The sequence below is a fragment of the Rhinopithecus bieti genome, unplaced genomic scaffold, assembly GCF_001698545.2.
Source record: "Rhinopithecus bieti isolate Rb0 unplaced genomic scaffold, ASM169854v2 scaffold_17772, whole genome shotgun sequence".
Taxonomy (NCBI): Eukaryota; Metazoa; Chordata; class Mammalia; order Primates; family Cercopithecidae; genus Rhinopithecus; species Rhinopithecus bieti.
Window position 1 is genome coordinate 166,734 of NW_016808887.1, and position 20,628 is coordinate 187,361.

Below are 20,628 nucleotides of genomic sequence, written 5' to 3' on the forward strand. Positions count from 1 at the left end.
CAGTTGAAAATGCAGAAATCACCGGTCTTCTGTGTCGCTCGCGCTGGGAGTTGGAGACTGGAGCTGTTCCTATTCGGCCATCTTGCTCCGCCCCCCTTAAAATTATTTTTATACTCATTTTGACAATATACTAACCAATGCATTTTCTTCCATTTTTTTCTTGTGGTAAAATGCACGTAATATAAAAATTGCCATTTTAACCTTTTAAAGTATACAATTCAGTGGTATTATATACATTCATAATGCTGTAAAATCATCACCACCCTCTATCTTCATAAATCTTTTCCTTTTGTAAAACTGAAACTCATTTCATTGAACAGTAACTCCTCATTCCTACCTCCCCTGATCCCCTGAAAAACCACCATTCTACTTTCTGACTCTATAAATTTGACTACTATAGGTATCTGACATAAGAAGAATAATATAGTATTTTTCTTTATGTGACTGGCTTATTTCACTTAGCATAAGACCTTTAAGTTTCAGCTATACTGTAGTATGTCAGAATTTCCTTCATTTTTAAAGCTGACTACTATTCTGTTGTATGTACATTCTGCATTTTATCTATACATCTGTTGATGAACATATGTGATCATTCCATGTTTTAGCTATTGTAAAACAATGCCACTATAATCATGGCAGTATAAATATATCTTCAAAACTGTACTTTCCATTTCTGAGGGTATATACCTGGAAGTAGAATTGCTGGATCACACGGTAGTTCTATTTTAAATTTTTGAGGAACTGCTGTACCGTCTTCCACAGTGGCTATACCATTTTACATTTCTACTAGCCATGCATAATGGTTTTAGTTTCTCCACATTCTCACCAACACTTACTTTCTATTTTTTTTCTTTTTTCGATCGTAGCCATCCTATCAAGTGGTATCTCACTGTAATTTTGATTTGAATTTCCCTAATGATTTGTGATTTTGAGCAGCTTTTCATGTGCTTTTTGACCATTTGTCTATCTTCTTTAGGGAAATGTCTATTTAAATGCTATTCCCATTTTTAAGTCATCTTTCTTTGTTGTTTAGTTTTAGGAATTCTCTATATATTTTGGATATTACTCTCTTATGATATGATTTTAAAATATTTTCTTACATTCTTTGAGTTGCCTTTTTACTCTGTTGATAGTATCTTTTAATGCACAATTTAAGAACAATTATAAAATCCAATTAGTCTATTTTTTTCTTTTGTTGCATGTACTTTTGGTGTCATAGCCAATAAATCACTGGCTTTTGCCCTATATTTTATTCTAAGAGTGTTATAGTTTTAAGGTCTTATGTTTACCTATAGGATCCATTTCAAGTTCATTTTTGTATGTGGTGTCAGGTAAAGGTTCAGTTTTATTCTTTTGTGTGTGGACATCTAGTTTCTCCAGCACAATTTGTTGCAAAGATTGCCCTCTCTCTATTGAATGGTCTCAGCACCCTTGTAAAAATTCAGTAGTATCTTTTGACCATATATGCAAGCATTTGTTTATGGGCTATTTATTCTATTCCATTGGTAATATATTAGTCTTTATGCCAGTACCACAATGTTTTCATTCCTGTAGCTTCCTAGTAAGTTTTGAAATTGGGAAATGTGACTCTTTTAGCTTTGTTCTTCTTTTTCAAGATTGTTTTTGGGGTTCCTTGAGATTCTCTACGAATTTTAGTATAAATTTTCCATTTCTGCAAAAAAATCATTGGGATTTTATAGTAATTGAATCTGTAGATCACTTTGAATAGTATGGACATCTTAAACTGCCTTGTTAAATTAATTCTTTAAGTACTTTGCTTTAAGTACTTTTTGATGCTATCATAAATAGAAATGTATTCAAAATATTCCTTTCAGAGTGTTCATTGTTACTGTATAGAAATGAAGCCAGATTTTGTATGTTAATTTTGTATTTTGCCACTTTGCTGAATACATTGTTAATTCTAACAGTTTGGTGTAATCCTTAGAGTTTTCTACCTGTAAAATTATGTCCTCTGGAAACAGAAAAGTTTTAATTGTTCCTTTCCAATTTGGATGCCTTTTATTTCTTTTTCTTGCCTAATATCTCTGACTAAACTTCGAGTACAATGTTGAAGAGAAGTGGTGAAAGGAAGTATCCTTGCCCTGTTCCTGATCTTAGAGGAGAAGCTTTAAAGTTGTGTCATTAAGTATAATGATATGTGGGGTTTTATATATGGATTTTATCATGTTGAGGTAGTTTTCTTCTACCTCATGACTGAGTGTACTTTGGGTGTTTGTGTTATGAAAGGTATTGAATTTTGTTAAAACCTTTTCTTTATCAATTAAGATGATCATTTTGTTTTTCTTCTTCATTCTATTAATGTGGTTATTACATTGGTCAGTTATCATACATTGAACCATCCTTTCATTCCAGAAATCTCAGTTGTTCATAGTGTGTACTCCTAATATAGTGCAGTTTGTCAGCATTTTACTGAGGATTCTACATCTATGTTCATAATGGTTATTTGTCTGTATTTTTTCTTTACAGTGTATTTTTCTGGCTTTGATATCAGGGTAATGGTGACCTTATAAAATGAGTTAGAAGATGTTTCCTCTTCTTCATGTTTTTGGAAAACTTTGAGAAGAACTGGTGTTAATTCTTCTTTACATATTTGAAGCCATTATGTCCAGAAATTTTCTTCATAGGAAGGTTTATGATTATTAATTAATTATTTGAATTATTAATTAAATCTCCTTATGAGTTAGGAGTCTGTTCAGGTTTTTAAGTTCTTCGTAGTGTTGATAGGTTTTGTGTTTCTATTAATTTGTCAGTTTTATCAAGCTAATCCAGTTCACTGGTAAACAATTGGTCTTGGTATTCTTATAATCCTTTCTATTTCTGTAGAATTGGTAGTAATGTTCTCACTTTTATTCCTGACTTTAGTAATTTGAGTTTTCTGTCTTTATTAGTACGTCTAGATAAAGGTTTGTCAATTTTGTTCATCTTTTCAAAGAACAAATTTTTGGTTTCATTAACTTTATTGTTTTACTCTGTATTTTATCTCTGCTTTACTCTTTATTTTCTTCCTTCTGCTAGAATTTAGTTTATTTTGTTTTGTTTTCTCTATTTCCTTAAGTTGTAAAGTTAGGTTGTTGATTTTAAATTTCTCTTCTTTTTTATGTAGCATTTATGCTAATAAGTTTTCCCCCTAGAATTTCTTTCACTGCATTCCATAAGTTTTGGAATATTGAGCTTATATTTCTATTTGTTTGTATTTTCTAATTTCCTTAGTGATTCTTTCTTTGATCCACTGCTTCCTTAAGATTGTTTTGTTTAATTTCTATGGCTTTGTGAAGTTTACAGTTTTACTTAGATTATTTTCCAGATTTTAATTTACTTTTTTTATTAGAAATTATTATTCTAAATTTTGATAGATTAAATAATTTATTTTAAATTTTTATAGATTCAGGGAGGTACATGTGCAGGTATTGGTGAAGTTTTGACATCTAGTGTGTCTGTCACCTGAATAATGAACATTGTCTCCAGTCAGTTATTTTTCAACCCTAACCCCCTGATTCTTCCCCACTTTTGGGCTCCTGGTGCCTATTATTTCCATCTTTATGTCCATGTGTACCCATTTTTTAGCTTCCACTTATAGGTGAGAACACATGGTATTTGATTTTGTTTCTGAGTTAGTTCATATATGATAATGGTGTCTACCTTTATCCATGGTGCTGTACTGCATGGGACATGATTTAATTATTTTTATTGCTACATAGTAATTAATGTATTATATATCTTTATATAGCTAGATATATAATTCATTTATTATATATAACAATATATAATAAATTAAATTAACATATTTGAACATATATTAGTAAATTATATAAATATTAATTACTTTTGTAATATTTATGATTATATAAAAATATTATAATATAGAATAATTTTACATATAATAAATAATTATATTCAATGTATATAAATAAATTATATAATTCATATATAATAAATTCAGAATAAATTCATATATAAATCATAGATAATAAATAAATTATATATCTAGATATATAGATATATAATAAGGCATGATTAACTACACGTAATGTATATAGTAGTAAATAACTAATAATGATGTAACAAATTCATTTAATTAGTAATAATGATAAATGGCATTTATTAGATATATAATATAATTAATAAATTTATTATTTAAAGATTCTTATATATAATAAATAAATGATATATCTAGATTATAAAGATTTTTATAAAAGGTTTATTTAATACGTAAAAAGATAAAGAATATATATTCTAGAATAAAAGATATTTATAATTTTAGATAATTCATTTATTAATATTATATAGTATAATAATTAATTGTATATTATATAATAAATGAATTATATATCTGTTACCTTTACACATGAATTATATATATGTGTTACCTTTTCTCCACATGAATTATGTATATGTGTTACCTTTTCTTCACATATATGTAATTATATATGTGTTAAATTTTATCCACATCCTTACCAACATCTATGTTTTTAGACTTTTTAAGAATAACCATTCTGAGGCCTGGCGTGGTGGTGCACACCTGTAGTCCCAGCATTTTGGGAGGCTGAGGAAGGTGGATCTTGAGGTCAGGAGATTGAGACCATCCTGGCTCACACGGTGAAACCCCGTCTCTACTAAAAATGCAAAAACTAGCCGGGCGAGGTGGCGGGCGCCTGTAGTCCCAGCTATTAGGGAGGCTGAGGCAGGAGAATGGCGTAAACCCAGGAGACGGAGCTTGCAGTGAGCTGAGATCTGGCCACTGCACTCCAGTCCGGGCGACAGAGTGAGACTCCGCCTCAAAACAAAACAAAACAAAAAACAAAAAACAAAAAACAAAACAAAACAAAACAAAATACAAAAAAATTGGCCGCGTGTAATGGCGGGTGCCTGTAGTCCCAGCTACTTGGGAGGCTGACACAGAGGAATGGCGTGAACCCTGGAGGTAGAGCTTGCAGTGAGCAGAGATTGTGCCACTGAGCTTCAGCCTGGGTGACAGAACGAGGCTCCATCTCAAAAAGAAAAAAAAAAAGAAAAAGAAAAAAACCGTTTGGACTGATATGAGATGGGGCAGCATCATAACTTTAAATTACATTTCTCTGATCTTTGGTGATGCTCAGCATTTTATCATATGTTTGCTAGCCACTCGTATATCTTATTTTGAGAGATGTCTGTTCATGTCCTTTGCCCACTTGTTACTGGGATTATTTTTCAGTTGAGTTGTTGCGTTCCTGGTGGATTCTGGATATCAGTTCTTTGTTGGATGCATAGTTTGCAAATATTTTCTCCCATTCTGTAGGTTGTCTGTTTACTCTGTTGTTATTTTTTTGCTATGTAGACACTTTTTTTAGTTTAATTATATCCTATCTATTGTTGTTGTTGTTGTTGTTGCATTTGCTTTTGGAATTTTAGTCCTAAATTCTATTTGGGGTTTTAATCCTAAATTTTTTGGACAGAAGAGTTGTTTCCTAGACTTTCTTCAGGAATTGTTATAGTTTCATGTTTTAGGTTTAAGTTTTGAATCCATAATCAGTTAATTTTTGTATATTGTTAAAGGTAGGGGTCCAGATTCATTCTTCTGCATTTCGCTAACCAGCTATCCCAGAACCATTTATTAGATAGAGAGTCCTTTCTCCATTTCTTATTGAATTTTGGGTGTGGATCTTTTATCCTGTAACTGTCCTGTGTTAACTTAGTTGTAGGAGTTTGATTGTGGACTTCTTGGGATTTTTTTATGTAGAAAATAATTTGGAAATAGAGACCATTTTATTTTTTCCTTTTCAATCTGTATATGTTTTATTTCTTTTTCTTGCTTTACTGCAGTGGCTAGAACTTACAGTATGATGTTGAATAAGAGTGTTGAGAGAGGATGTCCTGGACTTTTTCCTAATCTAAGAGGAATGTATTAAGTCTTTCATCATTAAATATGATGTTAGATGTAGGTTTTTTTTTTTTTTTTTTTTTGCAGATGCCCCTTGAGTCAACCATCTTCTACTGCTAACTTATTGAAGGTTTTATTATACTTGTGTCTTGAATTTTGTCAAATGCTTTTGTGTGTCGATTGATGTGGTCACATGATTTTTCTTCTTTAATTCATTGAATGTTGGATTACATTAATCAATTTTTAAATGTAGAACCAGCATTACTTACTTGGTGTTAATATCACTTGGTCATTGTGTATAAGCTTTTTATACATTGTTGCATTTAGTTTGCTAATATTTTGTTGAATAATCTTTGTATCCAAATTCATGAGGGGTATTGGTCTGTAGTTTTTTTTTTGTTGTTGTTGCAATGTGTTTATCTGATTTTGGTCATTTTATATGGCATTATAAAATTAATTGAAAACTGTTTTTTATTTTTCTATTTTTGGAAAGAGATTGTGTAAAATGTATGTTAATTTTTTCTTTAAATGTTGATAGAATTCTCTAGTGAAATCATTTGGGCCTGGAAATTTCATTTCTTAGGAGTTTTTAAACTATGAATTCAATTTCTTCAATTGTTGTAATGGTCTTCAGATTATAAACTGTTTCTTGGTGATTTTTGGTTGTTCATGGTTTCCTAGAAATTGGTCGATTTCCTCAAAGTTTCTGAATTTATAAATGTAAAGCTGTTCATAGTATTTCTTTATAATTCTGTGTAATGGCTGCAGGATCTGCAATGATATCCTTTATCTCATTTCTGATATTGGTGATTTGTGTCTTCTTTTTTAAACTTGTCAGTCTTGCTAAAGTTATTAATTTCATAAAAAATTTTCAAAGAATTTGCTTTTGTTTCATTGGTTTTCTCAGTCTTGCTAACAATTTATTAATTTCATAAAAAAATTTTAAAGATTCCACTCTGATATATTGGTTTTCTTTATTATTTTCCAGCTTTTAATTTCATATGGAACTTGCAATCAATTTCATTGATTTCTGCTTTTATTATAATTTACTTTCTTTTGCTTTGAGTTTAATTTCTTCTTCCTTTCCTCCAGTTTCTTGAAGTGGTGACTTCAGTGATTGCTTTGAGGCTTTTTCTCATTTATAGCATTTGCTCTTATAAATCTCCCTCACAGAACTGTTTTAGCTGCATCCTACATATTTTAATGTATATTTTTGTTTTCTTTTGGTTCTATGTTTTTTTTTTTAAGTTCTTTGAGGGTTATTTGATATACAAATTATTGATAAATGTATTGTTTTATTTCAACATATTTAGAGATGTTCCTATTGTATTTCTTTTACTGATTACAGGTTTGGTTTTATTATTATCAGAGAACATGTTCTCATAATTTTAATTTTTAAAAACTTGTTTAGGTTTTCTTTATGATAAGGAATATGATATATCTTGCTGCATATTCCATAGGCACTTGTAGAAATGTATATTCTGTTGCTGCTGGTTGTAGTGACCTGTATATGCATCAATTAAATCCTATTTTGTTCAGATTCCCGTATATCTGCTGACTTTCTGTATAATTTCTGTAAATTACTGAGACAAAGGTGTCAAAATATCCAGCTTCAACTGTGGATTTGTCTATTTTCCTTTCAGTGCTATTACTTTTTGCCTCATGTTTGGAGGCTTTGTGGTTTGAAGTGTAGATATTTAGGATAATTGTGTGTAATTGTTGGAATGATTATCATATCATGACATAGTGTCTTCATTTGTCTTTAGTAATTTTCTTTGCTCTGAAGTCTACTCTATCAGGTATAAATATAGCTACTCCTGCTTTTATGGATAAAAGTTTGAATGAGATATTTTTTTCTGTCCTTTTTATTTAAATCTATCTCTGCCATTGAATTCGGGGTGAGTTTTTAAAAGCATCACATAGTTGAGTCATGCCTTTAATACAGTGTGACCTGGTCTTTTGGTTGGTATAATGTTATTGCCTAAGTATGTTATTTCATTATTTGTTTCCTCTGGTTCCCGTTCTTACTTTTCTCTTTTCTTGCCTTTCAATGGGTGATTTAAACATTGTTTTAGGATGCTATCTTGATCCAGTTATAATGTTTCTAAGTCAGCCATCTCTTTGAGTAGTTTTCATAGTGGCTGCTCAAGGTCTTACGATATATGTATGTGGCCTAAGGAGGCCACTTTGAGTGAAATGAGAAAACAACCTCACTCCCATTTTAGTTGTATTTACCTTCCCTACATTTAAGTGTCATTGGTGGTGTTATAATTTTTGTTTCAATCATTAACTGTAATTTTAAAAACCTATAAAGAAATGGATAGTCCATTTTATTTACTCATCTTCCTTTCCTTGTTTTTTACTTCCTTTGTGGTGTTCCAAGATTTCTGATAAACGTTTCTTTGCTATTTCAAGTTTACTGATTTGAGCTCAGTCACTTGGCTTTTTTTTTTTTTTTTTTTTTTTTTTTTTTTTTTTTTTTTTTTTTTTTAATTTAGGTTATTCTATTTTTTCTTTCTATAATTCCCATTTGGTTTATTTTATATCACTTTTCCTTTGCTAAGATTTTGTATTTTAAATTTGTTTCAAGAAGATTTGTAATTGATTATTCATTTATTTTTAGAATAGCTGCTTTACAGTCCTTGTCATATAATCCTATCATCTGAATCATCTTGGTTCTGATATCAGTTGGTTGTCTTTTATCATTCAAGTTGTGATTTTCTCAGCTTTTGGAAAGACTTAGTTGCATCCAGAAATTGTATTTATTATGTTAGGAGACTCTGTGTCAAATATAAAGCACTGTTTTAGCAGCAAGCAATCTCGTTTAGGTCTTGGCCTTCTTTTGTGGGCTGTTCCAAAGGCAGTCAGATCCTTTACAATGTTGTTTGGTTGGCTTGGTTTACCTATTGCCACTGGGGCTCTCCATGGTCTTTGCTGGTGTCTCCTGGAAGGATAGGAGATTCCTCAGGCCAGCCAACTGCATGTCTCTCTGTAGGGGAGAGGTACGGTGGAGTTCTTCATCAGGTCCCAAGTTTCTCACTCCCAGTTTTCCTTATGTCTCTGTATAGAGAAAGGGGTCTCAGACCTGCACATTCAAACAAGCCTCCTGTGCTAATATATTTGTTATGTTTCCATCTCTCCTTTTTGTTCTACCCATTCACCTGGTAATGTCTTTACATGGTATGAATTTTCACTCAAATGATTACGTAGTCTTTAGGTGGACCTTAGGTGGGCCTCTTAAAGAATATTTAAATAGAATATTGAAAAGTTAGGCAATTCTCCATTTTCCCTATTTATTTACAAGTTCAGCAGTATATGTTATTAATGATCTTTACACCTCTTTTAAGAGCAATATAATATTTTAGCAATTTTTATACATAAATTTTTTGATGTTCTGACATATATAATCTAGTAATTTTGCATGCATTATTAGTGAGTAAATCTTTAGACAAGAGTTGAAGATCTCAAATGAATAATAGTTTTGGTTGAGTAAGATATTATGTGAGCAAGAATTTTCTTCATTGGCATGGTTTTGAGATAACATTTTTTGAATTGTATTTATTGTTTCAATAGAAAAGCCAAATGTGTGTTGGTTTTACTTTTATAATGGACTCTGATTTTTTCCTGATTGGTAGATGAATACTTTAATTAAACTATTATTACAATATTATGTTCTACTATAGTATAATGCACATTATTGTTATTATTTATATAACATACCAAAATATGAAAACAACATTAACAATTAATTAATGTTGCACAATGTAATTATGCAATATTGTTGGAAACATGTAATATTCTATAAATTAACAATATATTTAATATGATTTTAATAGTCTAATTGATTTAAGTCAAGAAGATACTATGTGAAGTTAAATTAACATACTGTTTTTGAGAGAAAGCTTCTGAGTAGACTTGCTAAGTACAAATTTATTTCTATTTAGTAACATTTTGATAATAAATAGCATATAAAAAAAACAAAGTCCCTGTTATTTCTTGCTCATTTCAAAATATATGGAATACAAATATGATCTGAAGCCTCCTTTACCCTCGAAATCTAAATGGTATTAGCTCAAACCTCCATTACAGAGTCCTGACTCTCCTGTTTCTGCATATAGTCATTATTATGACCCAAAGACAAAACTCACTCCAAATATAAACCTCTTTTACCACATGGTGAATTTAGTGACAGTTTTTTGATAATTAAAGAAGATCACATAAATGTATGTCATACATTAGAAAAATGTAAATTCACCCATGAAACTTTTCTTTCTTAGAAGGCCTTTTATCCACCTCACCGAGGGGAGTTTCCCACTGTCCCATCACCTCACGTAATTAGCTGTTGTCCTTTCTCCCTCTTTCTTTGTGTTTTGTCGCATGGAATAGTAAACTATCTTCCTTTGCTGCTGATACTCCTGATTTTGAGATCTCACTTCTCTACTCAATAGTTCTCTAACCTGGCTGCTCTTGAGAAACAACTGGATCCTCTCCCCAGAGTTTTTGATATAGTGCTCTCAAGGGGAGCCCACACATGGGTATATTTAAAAATGTTCTTCAGATAATTCTTGAACTCAAAGGACTAATCAAGTTGTTTTTTCCAGTAATTTATCTAAGTTGACTTCCGATACTAAATGGAAAGAAAATAACACCTCTGGCTTCTTACATATGATTACATCTTTACAATCTGAAAGTACATAGTTTATTTCATGTTTACTTCAATGTAGTCACAATTCTTTTTTTTTTTCACTGGACACTCACAGCTTTTTAATGCAAACTTTTGATAATATGAATTCTAGTATTTTCTTGAATTTCTAAACGTGTTAGCCATGCACAAAATCTGATTTTTTGACTGATTTTATTTTGTACTTTTTTTGCTTTGTTTTTAGTATTGTTTCAAAATGCGTTGTAAGCATGTTAGATTCCTGATGAATTTTGAAATGTGCGAGGCTTCTAATCATTGCAATGGTCATGGAGTAAGTAACTGCAATGTTTATTTTAAGCAGCTTGCTTTTAACAATCAAGCAATTTGAGGATTTAAAGAAAATGACTTTTTTTGCTTGCTATTTTTATGTCATTTGGTGTCATTTAACAGTCTATAATTTATAACCTCAATTTTGTCTTCTTAAGAAACTTATCAAACTACTTATTAGAGAAGACAAAGAGAAAACATTTAAGATGATTCTGGATGTTTAAAATGTTTGATGGATATGTGAGGTGGATGTGCTATAAGCAATAGAAGATAGAAACAAGAAAATCATTAGAATTTTCTTGCTAATGATGCAAGTTAATTTAGTGTCTAGGCTGTCAGCTAGCAAGTAGATTATAATTAGTGACAAGTTACTGGTAATTTGAGGTATTTGGGCCTGGCTATGGGGGGAGTTAAAAGAATTTTTTAGAAAAAATTTGATTTGACAACAAAAGCTAGATGTACTTTGCACAGTATGAACATCAGCAAGGGAAAATTCGATAAATTTATCTATTTAGATAAATTCTCTAGAATGAGATACTCTGTGGAGTAAGTATAGATTATTCATTAGTCTCCATCAAAATTATTCTTTTTTTTATTATTTAAGGTTTGCAACAATTTTAACCATTGCCATTGTGAAAAGGGGTATAATCCTCCTTACTGCCAACCAAAGAAAGAAGCATTTGGAAGTATTGATGATGGACACTTAGTACCAACTGGTTAGTGTTCTTAAAATTGTATTAATTATGTATAGTATGTAAGACAGTAAATTATAGGCTTCAAGCCAGATTGCAAAGCAACTAATGTCAACATGCTTTTATTTTATTTGTAAGATTTAAAAAATGTTGACAGTGCAAGTTTGTGCTGTTCTTTCTATATCAGCATTGACATTGTTTACTGAGAAAAAGTATGGCTAATGTTAGGCAGTTTGAAAAGTAGAAATTTTGGTGTGTAAAATTTGACCAGTTAATTTAAACTGTTCACTTTGGATCATCTCCTATATTTATATTTACTATTATATTTATGTTTACTGTATTTATTATAAACTCCTATAAACTAGAGCTTATAATAGTGTCAGTATAGTCATTATTATATTAAGGCCCCTAGAATCTTTCAGACTGTCTTTTCTTCCTATTCACTTATAATTGGTTGTCTTTCTCCTGCATTGTAAGGGCTCCATGCTAATCTTTGGAAATTTGCTCTTTCTAATCCTGTCCTGATGTTCCTGAGTGGTATTTTGAGATTAATCAGGCCTAGATGAATTGGGGTCAACTGGAGGTGAAGGGCATACCCTGGTTCTAGAAGGTATGAGTCTACCCAAAATAACTGGGAGCATAAATGGGCTGCGAACTCTACCCCCATCTCTCTCTTTTTTTGTGTGTGAGATGGAGTTTCGCTCTTGTCACCCAGGCTGGAGTGCAACGATCTCTGCTCACTGAAACCTCCGCCTCCTGGGTTCAAGCAATTCTCCAGCCTCAGGCTCCCGAGTAGCTGGGATTACAGGTGCCCACCACCAAGACCAGCTAATTTTTGTATTTTTAGTAGAGGCAGGGTTTCACCATGTTGGCCAGGCCTCTACCCCTATCTCTTTTAGGACCTTGCAAGAAAGTCCTGAAACTTTGGGGCAGACTTATCTGTAGCTTGGATGCTACATAAAAGCATACATAGGCTGATCAGCTTTTTAAAGAGACAGTACAAAGCCACATCAAACTATGTATCAGACAAAAAATACCCCATAGTAATTAAACCTATAACATATAACTATATGCATATATTATTTTCATATAACATGAAAAATAAATGTTTATTTGAATTATATATTTTCAGTAAACAGTAGTTTACAATGAGAAACAGAAAGTCCTATAATATAGCAATTTAACTCTTTAAAATCCTTTACTGGGCATTTAAATTTTATTTTATTTTATTTAAATTTCTATTTTTATTTAAAATTTTCAGCCTATATTATTATATATCCTGAAGGTACATAAATGTAAGACTTTAAAAGAAAGAACATAAATTAGCTAATTGCTTGAACTTGGGAGTTGGAGGTTGCAGTGAGCCGAGGGCATGCCACTGCACTCCAGACTAGGTGACAGAGCGAGACGATTCAATAATAATAATAATAATAATAATAATAATAATAATACAGTCATTTAGCCGCCTTATCTGTGATATCTGGGTCATGCTGGTGTTTGTATTATAATTGTTCTAATTTTCGTAATCCAAGTTCTTGAAAACACAGTTACAATATTCTCAATTTGAAAAATTATACCTGTGCTATCTCGATACAACAGTTATTCTGTACTATAAGTCAAAGTGGGACTGTTAACACTGATGCTTTCAATACCTTTAAATTGCACATTTAAGTTACATTAGTCAGAGTGAACACACAGATTGGGGTTGCCAACATCAGCAGTAATGGGAAGAAAAAGAAAAAAAAGCAGCAATAGCAACTATAGAAGATGGATAGTTGGTGTGTTAGTCATTTGACACTAAAACAGTGTTGCTTTTAGTCCCTATTTTTTTGTCTTTTATATTTCATTTTATATTAATATTTTATATTTTGTTCTTTTCCCTGCAACCTTCCATAGTAGTTGCCAACCAGAAATTTTTCTATCCCAGTGACAGATTCACTAGTGTGTAAGACTTTCAGTACTACAACTAGGATACGTTCTAGGCAAACCTGTATGATTGATATCCTAGGCCGACCACTCTAAGTCTAGATGGAAGTCCAGATGGCAGCACATGAGCCTGCAGTCAGAGAAAACCTTCTAAGCCAACTAGTTTCCTTTAGCCAGTTGCCATGGGCTCTTCTTTCATCTCTTCCATTCTGGGGCTTACAGGTCTACCCTGAAAGACCTGAGCTGATATGCTAGTTGGCTGTATGTTTTGTCTCCATGTAGTCCCTTCGGAGGCCCTGTACCCAGTCAAGGGGGCCTTGGGCTTTCCCCAGTAAAGCCTGGACTCAATGTGGGAGAAACGCTTGTGATCCTGAATGCATTTTAGGACATAAAGAGTTTGGGTTGCAAAGGTCATCTAAATGAGTCCAGGTTTATTTCATTATCCCCATTCTGCTTTTTAATATCACTGATTTGTGTTACCATAATATGACCCAGAAAAAGTGTCAAATTATGGATTAGATTGCCTTAATTATAAGCCAAAAACACTGTTGACTTTTGTTACTATTTCATGAATATTTTCAAGGAACTTATAATCTGTTTTATAGCATTATGCATATAATCATATAAACATAAGTACATAATTGAGTATGTATGTGCTTGTATGTATGACTATCTGCTTTTTGCATATGCTGGAGTCTAAATTCACACATATTTTTGCCTAATTGTCTACTTAGTATATAAAATTATAAAGAGTATATTTTAATCTAACTTTATGATTTTCTTTCCATAGTTTTCATTTTATCCTAACCCTCAGAGATGACCATTAATAATACTATATACATACCTGATTTTCAGAGGTTATTATTAACCCTTTAATCTTTGACAAGCTCATAGACCAGAAAAAATTATATTCTACTTACATTTCTTTAATGTTATGGGGCTTCCCAGTTACTTGATGGCGATAGGAAATTTATGATTTTTCTGTGAATTACTATTTCATCACTTTTGTCTCTCTATTCTATGCGTTTATTTGACCTTTTATAACATACGCATGCAAACACACACACACAAGTGTTGTACAATACTCTTAAATTTACCATCTGAATGCTTTTTAAGTGTTTAATTCCATGACATTAGGTCCATTGTTGTGCAACATCATCCCTCTGCAGAGCTCTTTCCATGTTGCAAAGCCAAAACTGTAAATCAATTAAACAATAAGCTCTCATTCCTCCTCTTCCCGGGCCCTGCAAACTATTATTCTACTTTCTGTCTCTAAATTTGACAACTTCAGTAACTCATATAAATGGAATGAATCATGCCATATTTGTCTTTTTTGAAAAAGCCTGGCTTTTTTCACTAAGCCTGATGTCCTTAAGGTTCATACATATTGTAGTGTGTGTCAGAATTTCGTTTCTTTTAAAGGGTGAATAACATTTTATTGTATGTATATGCCACATTTTGTTTAGCCATTCATCTGTCAATGGATACTTGGGTTTCTTCCACGTTTGGGCTATTGTGTATAATGTTTCTGTGACTATGAGCTTACAAATATCTCAAGACCCTGTTTTCAATTATTTTGTGTATACATTCAGAAGTGAACTTGCTGTGTCATATGGTGATTATATTTCTAAGTATTCTGAGGAATCACCATACTATTTTCCAGCAGCGGCATTGTTTTACATTCCCACTAGCAGTGTACAAGTTATTTTCTGTTTCAATTTCTCCACATCCTTGTCAATACTTGTTATTTTCTGTTTCTGTTTTTTTTTTTTTTCTGATAGTAGCCATCCTGATGGGTGTGAAGTGGTATCTTTTTGTGTCTTTCATCCCTGTATAGGTATAATAGGATCTTATAGATCAGAAATTTATCATTTTTAAAAAGGGTATAGTTTTGTTAAAAATTGGTTATTGGGAGATATTTTCTGTTATTGTATTTCAACATCACTTGTTACATGTAGAAAATCTACTGATATTTGTGCATAAGTTTAATCAATGGATTATCACTGTATTGAGAAGTCTATTTGTTTATTTTTTTGGGGATTAACATTTTTGAAATGATGTAAACTGCAATTAATAGTAATTTTGCCACATCTTTTCAACAGTAGTTCTGTGAATGGAGAGAGAGATAGAGAGAGATAGAGAGAGAGAAAGAGAGAGAAACAGAAAGACAGAAGGAGGGAGGGAACACGTATATTCTGGTCTCTCCACTTTTTGTGAAGACAACAATCCCATCAGATTAGGACCCCACACTTATTACCTCATTTAACCCTAATTATTTCTCAAAGTCCTCATCTCCAAACATCATCACATTGGGGGTTGAGGCTTAAACATATGTATTTAGGGGGACACAATTCAGTCCATAAAATTCCACTCTGTGTTGCTCAAATTCATGTTCTTCTTACATGCAAAAAAAATTCATCCCATCCCAAGAGTCCCAAAATCCTTAAGTCATTCCAGCATCAATTTTAAGTACAAAGTCTCATCTGAATAGCATCTAAATCAGGAATGGGTAACATTCGAGATATGATTTATCTTGAGACAAAATTTCTCCCCAACTGTGAATGTGTAAAACCAGACAAATTATGTGTTTCCAAAATACATTTTATTTTATTTATTTATTTATTTTGAGACAGAGTCTCGCTCTGTTGCCCAGGATGGAGTGCAGTGGTGCAATCTTGACTCACTGCAAGCTCTGCCTCCCGGGTTCACCCCATTCTCCTGCCTCAGCCTCCCAAGTAGCTGGGACCACAGGTGCCCACCACCACGCCTGGCTAATTTTTTGTATTTTCAGTAGAAATGGGGTTTCACCGTGTTAGCCAGGATGGTCTTGATCTCCTGACCTCCTGATCTGCCTGCCTCGGCCTCCCAAAGTGCTGGGATTACAGGCATGAGCCACCGCACCCGGCCCTGTTTCCAAAATATAATAGCGAAATAAACATAGGACAGACATTCCCATTCCAAAAGGGAGAAATTAGAGGGAAGGAAGAGGTGATGAGTTTCAAGCAATTCCAAAACCTAGCAGTGCAAGTTCCATTGTATCTTAGGCGTGAGAGTTGGCCATACACTACACACCAGACACCTCAATTGCTTTATCTTTAATCTTCCATATGAACTGAGATGTAAATTAAAATCCTATCCAAATCCTATTTGGCTTAATGTTCTTCCCTCCAGGTCCACTGAGGTGGTGCATTACCTCCACAGTCCTAGGTGGCAGACCCACTCCCTTGGCTTGGTAGGCTCCCCTGTTCGTACTATCTTTACAATGTCCCACCCATAAGGCACTGGGCTAGGGCTACCTGGTCCACTGAAATTAAAAAGGAGGCCCCACCCTCTATAACCAAAGAGAATGCAGCCTTGATCCTTTGGTCTGTGGCACTTTGATAATCTTTGAGTCAATGGCGCAATTATTCTTTTTTTTTTTTTTTTTTTTTTTTTTTTTTTTTTTTTTTTTTATTATACTTTAAGTTCTAGGGTACATGTGCATAACTGTGCAAGGTTTGTTACATATGTATAACTTATGCCATGTTGGTGTGCGCACCATTCACTCGTCAGCACCCATCAATTCATCATTTATATCTTGTATAACTCCCCAATGCAAGCCCTCCATCCTCCTCCCCCCTCACCCATGATAGGCCCAGTGCGTGATGTTCCCCTTCCCCGAGTCCAAGTGATCTCATTGTTCAGTTCCCACCTATGAGTGAGACATGCAGTGTTTGGGTTTTCTCTTCTTGTGATAGTTTGCTAACGGATGAATAGGTTTTCCAGCTGCATCCAATGTCCTACAAAGGACGCAAACTCATCCTTTTTTATGGCTGCATAGTAATCTCCATGGTGTATATGTGCCACATTTTCCTTAATCCAGTCTGTCACAGTGGACATTTGGGTTGATTCCACGTCTTTGCTATTGTGAATAGTGTCAATAAACATACGTGTACCAATGTGTCTTTGTAGTAGAATAATTTTAATCCTTGGGTATATACCCAGGTGGGAGGCTGGTATATGCTCTAGTTTAGATCCTTGAAGGATTGCATACTGTTTCCAATATGGGTATGCAGATATTACATACCACACAGTAGAATAAAGGGTGTTCTATATTTCTCCAACACCTGTTGTTATTCTTTACTTTTCTTGAAAGATAAAGCATGCTCATAGCCAAATAGCCCTTTTGTCCCATTCTTTTTCCTTCATTTCCAACTGGCAATGTCTCTGCCAGTATAATTCCATCTATGCTGGTATTGTCTTAGATTTCTGATTTCTGCTGAGATGGCTGATTAAATACATTATTCACATTCATAATCTCTTTATCAAATGATTTTCTGGCCCCATCCTTCGTATTCTCTCCAGAACACGTTTTCTGATTTTGAGAAATATGGATAGGCTGAGAATTTCTGGTTAACAATTATTTCAATTACTTCTTTAATCCATCTCTCCTCTCTTTCATTTTACCATAAGCGGTCAGGAGGACTCAGGCCATGTCTTGAACATTTTGCCTAGGGGTCACCTCAGCTGTTACCCAACGTCAGCTTGCAAACTCTATCTTTTACAAAACTTTAGAACACAATTTAGCTAAGTCTTTGCCATTTTTTTTAAAACAGGAATGGCTTTTCCTTCATTGTCCAATAACATGTTGCTTTACTTCTGTCTAAGACCTCACTAGAAGCACCTTTAATATTCGTATTTCTCCCAACATTCTGTTCATGATTATGTACGTATTCTCTAAGAAGAGGTAGGTGTTCTCTTTTCTCTCAGTGCTCTCACCAGAACCACCTGTAATATCTATATTTCTGTCAACAGTCCTTTACTGCAATCTAGGCTTTTTGTAGTTTGCACCTTAAAATGATTCCAACCTCTACCCATTTCCCAGTCCCAAAGCCACAGCTATAGTTTTAGGTATTTGTTAGAGCAGCACCTCATATCTTGGTACCAAAATCTGTATTAGTCAGGGTTCTCCAGAGAAACTGAATGAATAAGATATTAGTTCATCATATGGTGGAAGGTTGAGAACTCAAAAATCATCAATAAAACACTAGTAACATCCCACTTTATACTTTAGTTTAGTGTTTTGTTTTATTATATTCATTTTTTATATATGAAAGAAATGTTTAATGTTTGGAAATGGTGTTGGTAATCATATCTTCTCCTTTTCATTGGGATAATAAAATCTCTGATGTAATTTAAAATTGCTATTTTCATTCCAGAGAAAAGTTACATGGAGGAGGGAAGACATGCCCCTTTTCAAAACAACACTTTCAACTCATTTTCTATATTTCGCTACCTGTGCTTATTATTACTACTGCCATTTTAATAAAACGGAAAAAATTGAGAGAGCTATGCTATAGAGGGGAAACTGAAAGTGAGAGGTATGTATATACATATATATATAATGTACACACAAATATATGTAAAATATATGTACATATATTTAGTCTTATTACATTTAGAAAGACAAGAAAAATGTATTTGTGTTTCATCAGGAATAATCTCCAACTGTAGGTAAGGCAATATAAAGAGAGGCTCAGGGAGACATTTACAGAATGGTTTGATGCCCTTTGTTATTTGTTTTGATATTTTTTCTCATCTTACAAATTACTAAAACCACACTGTTTACCACTAGTTTAATGGTAAGAGCAGATATGGCTGCCAGTGGAATTTTGGAGGTTTATTTAGCCTCTTAGTTCACCGACCCTGTCCATAGAGTCATATCACCTATGAACTCCATTAGAATTACATGACACTGCATTTCAAGGGAACTTCCAAAAACTAAATTTATTAGATACAGATTCTCAGGCCAGTGATGAACATCTTTATTAGAACACCTCTCTCAATTAGAGATAATGTCTATAAACCTATTTTGACAATATTTGTTTTTCTAAATATAGATATTGCTGATTTGTAAAATCATTTCTTAATTAGAAACTACATGTGTAGTTAATAATGTTAGGTTAAAGAGACAGGAGGCACCACCATGTAGGAAGAGAATTACACTTAGCTTCGGGAAACCTTGTTTTAAGTTATAAATCTTGCATGTAACCCTGTAATACAGTGAGTAAGTGATTTAATCTTTATTTACTTAATATTATTCTCTATAACTCTACAGAATGGGAGATAATAATAGCTTTTCAATGTATCTAAACTTTTGAGTATATCAATTTAATGAGTGAAATCATCATGCTATCTGTAACCAGTTGCACAAAATTTTAAACTTCATATTGAGCCCCTTATTCATAATTTACAGTATTTCATCACAGATATATTTACATCTAGTTTTACCCTCCAAGAACTGATGCAAAGATAAAACATGTTTGTATTTTCTGAGAGAGAGAAAGAAATATATTGAGCTGTATATAAAAAGTATTTAAAATTTGTGAGTGCTACTTTATGTTTTGGCTTATTGGAACTGAGAAATTAGGGATATCATAAAATAAGGGGACCTGCCTATATAAATGTGGGTTTACAAACATAAATTATTGATTAAATGTAGAATGAGAATGAGAAGACTCAATTACCAGACTGAGGTAACTGATGGCGTTTGTTCTAATATTGAAACAGTACCTGTTTAAGTTGTGAAAAGGAGATTTTCATTTATTTGAAATGCTGTTTCTTTGAAGAACAGTTTTCATTCAGGTATTTATTCAAGAATTACTATTTTCCTCACTTTAAAACAAAGTTTATCAATTTTATAGCTCTGTGTCAGAAGAAAGCAGCAGTGACAACAAGTCATCCCTCAGTGAAAGGTGAGTATAGAACTATGTGTTGAATCATTTTGCATTGTAAGTTTTGATCATTGCTTATGAGCACTTAAAAATGGTTAGTTTGAAACCAAACTTTTTTTATGTATTTGTTTAATTCTGTCTATAGGTTGTTTTATAATAATAAATAATAAAACTTGGTTTTGTGATACCTCAGCCTCTCCTTCTTGACCTATAAAAGGAGAGATTTTTGTGCACTCACACTAGCAACTACCATCTATGAGCATGTAAATCATGGGTTTGTTTTTTTCTTTAGCATTGGGTAGGAGCATTTGTGTTTTAGTGATATCTTACTGGCATATAAAAAGATAACTGATGGCCGGGCGCGGTGGCTCAAGCCTGTAATCCCAGCACTTTGGGAGGCCGAGACGGGCGGATCACGAGGTCAGGAGATCGAGACCATCCTGGCTAACA

General features: G+C 32.9%; 1 protein-coding gene across 1 annotated transcript in view; it reads left to right on the forward strand.

The window, feature by feature from the left end:
* The window catches only part of LOC108539174 (disintegrin and metalloproteinase domain-containing protein 5-like), a 136,637-nt gene that overhangs the window by 111,338 nt on the left and 4,671 nt on the right, over positions 1–20,628 (forward strand). The window contains 5 exon segments of the mRNA XM_017887681.1: positions 10,765–10,851; positions 11,452–11,563; positions 18,664–18,699; positions 18,702–18,825; positions 20,149–20,199. Coding sequence (XP_017743170.1) covers positions 10,765–10,851; positions 11,452–11,563; positions 18,664–18,699; positions 18,702–18,825; positions 20,149–20,199 — 410 coding nt within the window.